The sequence below is a fragment of the Hordeum vulgare genome, chromosome 5H (genome assembly GCF_904849725.1).
Source record: "Hordeum vulgare subsp. vulgare chromosome 5H, MorexV3_pseudomolecules_assembly, whole genome shotgun sequence".
NCBI classification, from domain to species: Eukaryota; Viridiplantae; Streptophyta; class Magnoliopsida; order Poales; family Poaceae; genus Hordeum; species Hordeum vulgare.
Genome location: NC_058522.1, coordinates 405,356,851 through 405,365,460, shown reverse-complemented (window position 1 = coordinate 405,365,460; position 8,610 = coordinate 405,356,851). Strand labels below are relative to the sequence as shown.

At 47.1% G+C, this 8,610-nt stretch overlaps 1 protein-coding gene across 1 annotated transcript; it reads left to right on the top strand.

Annotated features, from left to right (window-relative positions):
• Positions 1-3,251: 3,251 nt before the first annotated feature.
• Positions 3,252-8,380, top strand: LOC123398800 (L-ascorbate oxidase-like). Its single transcript, XM_045093255.1, has 2 exons — positions 3,252-4,359; positions 7,148-8,380. Exons 1-2 carry the CDS (start codon positions 3,562-3,564, stop codon positions 8,105-8,107), a joined length of 1,758 nt encoding a protein of 585 aa, XP_044949190.1. The 5' UTR covers positions 3,252-3,561; the 3' UTR covers positions 8,108-8,380.
• Positions 8,381-8,610: the final 230 nt, after the last annotated feature.

Below are 8,610 nucleotides of genomic sequence, written 5' to 3'. Positions count from 1 at the left end.
GTCGCCGTCCATCAGATCAAGATAGGCTACATGGTGACCTTCAAGTTGCTGACTCGATCCCGACATGCTGGAGGTCATCATGTTCAATGACAATGGCATTAAAGTGGTGACCAGATGCAGGAAGCACGACGATGCCTTCGCGATGAACCCCTAGGACATATCCGACATGCTCCAACTGCTTTTAGTTCAGTCTTGAACTGATTTGTGTTTAAAGTGATGTTTTTTAATTGTGGCACAATATTTATAACTGCTTACTATTATGTTCTGTTGTGTGTGTTCTTTCTGACGTCGCTATGTGCTGGTAACCTCACCATCTCGCCGAAGAGGTTATCAGACAACACACAGTGCATGCCACCAAACGGCAGGCTTTGTGTTTGCGCGTATACAAGCGGACAACCAAATAGCATGCCTTTCGTGACACTTCATGCAGCCTAGAATGTATGCACACAACCAAGCTAAGTGCAAATGTTAGTTTTGTGCTTGTTTTAACTCAGTCAGGCCTTGTTTATCCAGGCTCCGTATGTCAATCCCGCTATGTACACCTACCAAAATGCCCCAATAGTTATGTAATGTTTTCTACCGTCTACTCCCTCCGTTCCAAAATATAAGACATTTTAGAGATTTCACTAAAAGACTACATACAGAACAAAATGAATGAATGTACACTCTAAAATATGTATGTATACATCCGTATGTAGTTTATAGTGCAATCTTTAAAAGGTCTTATATTTATGAACAGAGGGAGTAGGAGATATTTGTGCAACCACGTCCAGCTTTGCCATAAGAATTTGGGGGGCAACTGGACGCGTCAAATAAACCAAAAGCTTCCCACACCGACCGAGCAAAGACACAACCAAAGAGCAAGTGGTCAGCAAATTTGATATCGTGACAGAAGGAACAAGTAGGGTTTCCAGGCCAATTCCCTTTTCCAACCACTTACCATAGGAGCACATGATCCCTAGAGCCAAAACGCCATGCCAAACATAAGCCACTTCGCCCTATTGGTCAAGGATGAAGGCGCGAAGCATCCGTGAGTTGCTCGCGAAAACAAAATACCAGTCAACAGCCATAGCTACAGAGCAAAATCAGCAGAGAATCAGCAAAGCGCGTCCGAAAAAATCAAGCTAAGACCACCAACTGGCAATTAATCTAGTGTCACCATGCACGCATCATGCTCCCAACTTCTTGGTTGGTGCGCCCCCTGTTGAAAATGATACAGTTCGTTTGCGTACACCAAATGTCTCTGTAAGGCTGGCCATAATAGGAATAACTAAGATAGTATCATATACTTAGGAATAACAAACATGCTGACGTGACAGACAATTAAAGAAGAAAGATAGAAAGAGTTAGAGTAACATAGGTACCGTAACATGTTAAATGCTATGCTACTATGTGTCATGCATGTCAATAAATGAGGTCATCTATGATACTAGTTTATAATACTATACATTATGAAGATAGTACATACAATAGTATCATATGCATGATACTACTATATGATACTCCCAACTATGACCAGCCTAAGCGATAAGCGAGGAAGTGCGGAATGAAATTTCACAGTATCCGACATTTCGTGGTTCATCTATTTTGTTATACAGAAAGAGAAATGTGAAAAGAAAAATCGCTCTTGTCCATGGTGCAAACCTTGCTCGGAAAACGAACCGTTTTAGTTTCATCAGAAAAAACTTCAAGAAGATAATACGGAAGATGCGCTGACACTGACAAAGAAGCGAAGGATCGGATAATTAGGGTGCTGCAAGCCTGCAACGGTAACATGCATACCAATAAGCCGGGTCGAGGCAATCTCAAGAGCGTCAAGCTTATAGTTTAACCAAGTCAGTCTTTGAGTAGCGGGATAGGAGAACCGACAATTTCAACTCTAACCGGAAAGTTATGACATTTCTCATCATGTTTGTCTCGTGGATTATTTAGAAACAAAGAAATGCACGGATATTCCGTCACAAGAGTTCGTCGCCGGCTACCTTGATTTCCTTCATTATTGAGGAGGCCAAGCTATGGATAACCGCGGGAGCAAAGAAATTAGGGACTATTTTCTCAGATGAGTAATTATCATGTCGAACTTGTGATTGTGCTATAAAACTCTTAACTTTATTTTTTTTTCCATATTTAATAAATGAGGCAAATCTTATGTCTTCCTTTAAGAGAAAAAAAATGTGAAAACAAGATCGAACCTGTTTGCCTACTCAAGATGGGAGTACATAGAGCTAGCTACAGCTGTAAGGTGAATATTCCAAACGCGGAAGGACAATATATGCATACCTGTAAAGACTAAAGAGAGCAAAGGGAACACCCTGCCTGAAGGGAACTTGTCTAACCAACGAATGAACGCGAGCTCGGCAACCGTTGGAAATCTGATCTGATCACATCTGATTCAGATGACCATACGCATGCAGTCTACAGCATCTCGAAGAATATATATGTACAACGGATATGGACCGGCCGACGGTGCCACGCTAGCTCATTTACAGTGACGGGGTACTTTTCACCTACTACCTATTTTATTTTACTTAAGTTACTTCCACCAACTTTTTTTACTTGCTACCGATGGACTAGTAGCACCAAAGCGTATAGCGAGTCTTTTTTTAACGCCCTACACACTCAAACGTTTATATAAATATGCATACACTCATTCTTATAAACGCGCATACTATATTCTATTTTTATGAGTAACTTTAAAAAATTGAGTTTGATATATTATCTTGAGATTTACAAAATCATCGTATACGCCTCGTGCTAACGTCTCTTCCCATTAAAAATATATCGTCAAAAATTATGAAATGAATCCATAAATAATGCAAGCATCATAACTTCAATCCTAGTGCACTAAGATACCACTGTTCCTCTAAGAGCATCTACAGCCGCACCCTTCAAATGACCGCTCATACGCGTGCGGACACGCCTGATCAATGACCAAACAAGAAAAGAAGAAAAAAAATGATTCAACTAGACCCCTCGTATCGTTTCTATATGTTCGGTCTGTCCGTAAACCCTCGTATCCATCTTAAATATGGGGAGGATATAAGAGCTCGCGGACGCGGCTCGCCGCCACGTAGGACGCGACTCCAGCCTGGACCACTTTTATTTCTTTTCTTTATTCATTCTCTTCTTTCTTTCTTTTTCTTTCCATCAATCACGTACAAGTGATCAGATATATGAGAAATAATATGAGGAATATAACTGTGCGAACGCATAAATAAGGAACATGCTAGGCTATTGATCGGGCATGTCCGTAAACGTTCAAGGGATCATATTTACAATGTCCGGCTGTAGATGCTTTAACCATCCAACCACAAATTGGTTAGCTCGTATAGTCACTCAGCAGTTAGAGGCATGGATGTGTTTTTTTTTTTCAAAGAGGCATGGATGGTTGCAATGCCCCCATCCCTATAAATACGTACACCGGAGCACACAGCAAAGAAACCATAGCGAGCGCGTGTAAGACCAGCGTGCCCTTGCCCATTCCGACGCATTGCAACGGTCAGCCGAAGCTTACCTAGCCAAGGCCACGCCATCCTCTCCTCAGCTAGCTAGCCGTATTCCATGAGCGGTGGTGGTGGAGCAATGGAGTCGTCGCTGATAGCAAAACACCTTCTCCTCTGCTGCCTCTTCCTCGTAGCCTCGGCGCTCGCCGCCGTCGCGCAGGCCAAGACGGTGCACGAACACTGGGACATCAGCTACCAGTTCACGCACTCGGACTGCGTGCGCAAGCTGGCCGTGACCATCAACGGGGGCACCCCGGGCCCCACCATCCGCGCCGTCCAGGGCGACACCGTGGTGGTGACCGTCAAGAACCTCCTGATGACGGAGAACGTGGCCATCCACTGGCACGGCATCCGGCAGCTGGGCACGCCGTGGGCGGACGGCACGGAGGGCGTCACCCAGTGCCCCATCCTCCCGGGCGACACCTTCGAGTACAGGTTCGTGGTGGACCGGCCGGGGACATACATGTACCACGCGCACTACGGCATGCAGCGCTCCGCCGGGCTCAACGGCATGATCGTCGTCGCGGCCGCGCCGGGCGGGCCCGACGCCGAGCCGTTCGCGTACGACGGCGGCGAGCACGACGTGCTCCTCAACGACTGGTGGCACAAGAGCACCTACGAGCAGGCCGCCGGGCTCGCCGCCGTCCCCATCGAGTGGGTCGGCGAGCCAAAGTCGCTGCTCATCAACGGCCGCGGCAGGTACAACTGCTCGGCCATGGCGTCGGACGCCGCTGCCGCCTGCAACGCGACGCACCCGGAGTGCGCCACGCAGGTGTTCGCCGTGGTGCCCGGCAAGACGTACCGCTTCCGGATCGCCAGCGTCACCTCCCTCTCCGCCCTCAACTTCGAGATCGAGGTAATTGATAGCTCAACGGCGTTCAAAGTTTCTTTCTTCAGTTCAGTACCTACGTACGTACGTAAGTTGGTCTTGGTTCTGACTATACTTCGTCTGGGAGGTGCACATGGAGCTAGCTCGGTAGACGACGTAGTAGTAGTACGTGTGGGTGAAAATAAGAATAGGAGTACGAAGATGGCTGGCAGAGGCGACTAGAACATGTGGGTGCATGTGCGCATGCAGGCGACAGGAGAGATCGTCGGGCAGACCATGGTCAGATATTCACATTGTGCCCGAGGGGGGGGGCTGATTCTGTTCTGATGCCCTCCGCCACGTTCTTGTCATGACAGCCTGCCACTGCAGCTTCCATTAGTAATTTATTAGTGTAGTATCTTGCTTAGCCGGCAATCAAGGCCGGGCGGCTGCAACACGAAGCCGTGTTTCGGGCGAGCCTCCCTACATGCAAGTTATCGCCGGCCGGCCGTTGCCCACATGATACGATTGAGTAACCAATATAAAATCTTCAAGAGATCGTCCTGGGAGCATGCATATGTGTGTACTTATCTGCCTGCAATTGGACCTCCATCTGCAACAGTACAACACAAAGCATCTCCATGGGTTAGTTTAGTATAGGAGTACTATAGTTCCATAATGCAACTAGTAGAAACCTGAAGACAAATATGGGACCTTGATATTATCGGGAAGCTATACCTAGCAAGCATATGCGCTAGTAGTAGTTGGTCGACTTTTCTCTGTTTGTATCGTCTGCTACAGTCAAATGGGCAGGTAGAACTGTAGAAGCTCAAGTAATTTCACAGAAACCACCTAGCTAGCATTCAAGTGCAACGACGTCGACGTCGATACCCAGGACTAGAGGCGTCGTCGCTCAAAACAAAACAACAACTAAGACATAGCACCTAATTGCATTGTCCTAGAATCCTTATCAGATATTGACTTGTATCCACTTCGAGGCTAGACGTTCAAACGTTCTCATCTACTGTCAATGTAAAACACTGTATATACGTGGAATGTAGTACTCCCTCTGTTCAAAAATAATCGTCCTGAAAATGAGTGAATCTAGACTTATTTTAGTTATAAATACATTAATTATATCTATTTTTAGAAAAAGTATTTTCTGACGAAGGGAGTAGTACCAATACCCAACCACATGCAGCACAATTAGTGCGTGTTTGAACTTGGACTGTCTTGCTAATCTCCAATAAGATGAATTGTTGGATCCACTCAGGTGGTGTTTCTTTTCAACGGACTAGACTTTTTTTAGTCTTAGGAACTAAAGAAAAAAGTTTTTTTAATATAGTCTTTTTCTAGTCTCTTAAAGAAAGGTCCCTCATGTTTCTTTACCTAGGGACTAAAGTCCCCTAGGTAAAGAAACATCACCTGATCACGCCCGGTCATGCGTGCATCCAACGGCTAGTTGGCGAGTACGTACAAATCTCTATTTCTATTTAAACATCACACATATTAGCATCCACAACTTGTATACGTGAGATCTCCTTGCGTAGGGGGTTAAGGCCAAACGGATTACTGAAATGTACGTAATCTCACAAATAATTTCCTTGCGTAGATGCGCCAGTTGTCGTGATACACGTTGTGTAACGGCGACAAGTAATCTCACTTAAAAAAACGAAAAAAAAACGGCGACAAGCAACACATGCAGACTCTTAGCAAGCTAGTCAATGCCCTATCTGATTGACTACTTACGCATATCACGCAGGATCAGTTTAACAACGCAATCCGTTCGTTAGCGTCAGGAAGACGCATGCACACGATTAAGATAATTAATTCCCCTGCAACGTGTACATGCCTACGTAACCATGTGATGTTTTATTTGTTATACACGTACGTACATGCACACATACGCAGTTCGTTGGAGTGTACACATCATTCAAGTATATTTATAATATCATGTATTAGGTTTGTCTAGCAGAATACAATCAAAGTCGCTCACATACACGAGCATACCTCATCCCTATGAGCGCATGCATGCACGCATAATATCCTTATGAGCATCTCCGAAAGACTGAGCCGGCACATCATATTATGATTAATGAAGTCGTCACAGACGTCTTCGTAGTCGACGGGAACGTCTCCTTTCACTGAACGCACATTACCGAAAAACCATTTAAAAAAAAATACAATCATTAATGTCAAATATGGGATTTAAACTCTGATGGATAGGAGATACCACAATTCTCCTAATCATTCAATTACCACGGATTGGTTTTGATAGGTTTTACATATAAATATATGGAGTATGCAATAGCTGGTTGATTTGGATCAAGCTAGCTAGCAGGTAGTTTCCACGTCTATTTCGGACAGCCTAATGTTTCAATCTAGCTAGCGTTGTGAACAGTTTCCAACAACTCCGCATGTCACTGCCATAGACATGCATGCCGCTTTCCGACCTTTGAAGCGGAAATGACAAAGTTGACGACGACTTGCGAAAGCGGAATGGGGAAGGCAACATGTACTTAACCTAGATATAATAGGGTTATACTCCAGGTCTCACCGTCGGTGCATTTCGAAGAACAAGGTGGCAGGAAATCGCCAACAAACACGCTAGCAACCATAGGAAACAACAAGGAAATTGCCGCCGCTGAGGTCCAAAACTGGCCTCAGAAGATACGAATGCAAGTTAATCTTTTTTTTGTCACACTTTACCCGTTTGCCTAAACAAGATTTGTAGTATGAACTTATATTTTTCGATTGTATAGTTAATCACCATGTAAATTAAGGGTGCTAGCTAAATAATGGATATGGGTTAACGTAACCGCATGCATGCATGCAGGGCCACGAGATGACGGTGGTGGAGACCGACGGGCACTACGTGAAGCCGTTCGTGGTGAAGAACCTCAACATCTACTCCGGCGAGACCTACTCCGTGCTGATCAAGGCCGACCAGGACCCCAACCGCAACTACTGGCTGGCCTCCAACGTGGTGAGCCGCAAGCCCGGCACCCCCACCGGCACCGCCGTGCTCAGCTACTACGGCGGCCGCAGCAGCCCGCGTGCGCCGCCGCCGACGTCTCCCCCCGCCGGCCCGGCGTGGGACGACACTGCGTACCGCATCAACCAGAGCCTGGCGACGGTGGCGCACCCGGAGCACGCGCACCCGCCGCCGCCGCGCGCCGACCGGACCATCCTCCTCCTCAACTCGCAGAACAAGATCGACGGGCGGGTCAAGTGGGCCATCAACAACGTCTCCTTCACGCTGCCGCACACGCCCTACCTGGTGGCCCTGAAGCGCCGCCTCCGGGGCGCCTTCGACGAGCGCCCGCCGCCGGAGACGTACAACCACACGGGCTACGACGTGTACGGCGTGCAGGCGAACCCCAACGCCACCACCAGCGACGGGCTGTACCGGCTGGCGTTCGGCTCCGTGGTGGACGTGGTGCTGCAGAACGCCAACATGCTGGCGCCCAACAACAGCGAGACCCACCCGTGGCACCTCCACGGCCACGACTTCTGGACGCTCGGGTACGGCGTGGGGCGGTTCGACCCGGCGGCGCACCCGCCGGCGTTCAACCTGAGGGATCCCGTGATGAAGAACACGGTGGCGGTGCACCCCTACGGCTGGACGGCGCTGCGGTTCCGGGCCGACAACCCCGGCGTCTGGGCCTTCCACTGCCACATCGAGGCGCACTTCTTCATGGGCATGGGCGTCGCCTTCGAGGAGGGCATCGAGCGCGTCGGCAAGCTCCCGGAGGAGATCACGCGCTGCGTCAGCAAAAAGGGCGGCCAACACTGAGCCGTGAAATACTAAAACGTGCGAGAAAATATTGAATGCTGCGATCTATGCTAGATTGCTCACATAATTTCATTCATTCTTCACATTCAATTATTTATTTTCGCAGACATTCACGGTAGAAATCCTATCCTCTAATTCCTTATATTTTTCCTTTGGTTCAAACAGGGCCTAAGGCATATGCTCATATCCTTTTCATTATCTTTGATATTACAACACATTTTCCAGTGAGCAAATTGTTGGACTATTAATCATGTATGTACAAATAATTAAGTATACCCAATCCGCAAGATACAAGATTAATATACCCCTCTCCTTCCTCGAAATGTTCAGCATTTTTGGTGAACTGATTTGACATGTGCATATTTTGAGGAAGTAGTCATCTTTGCGACTACGTGTGTGGTGGATTGCAAAACCAGCGATAATTAATATGGATCGAGGAAGTAAAAAAGAAATCCATGTTGCTTTATCGATATATAGCCTGTCCTTTTGGCAAGACCGACAAG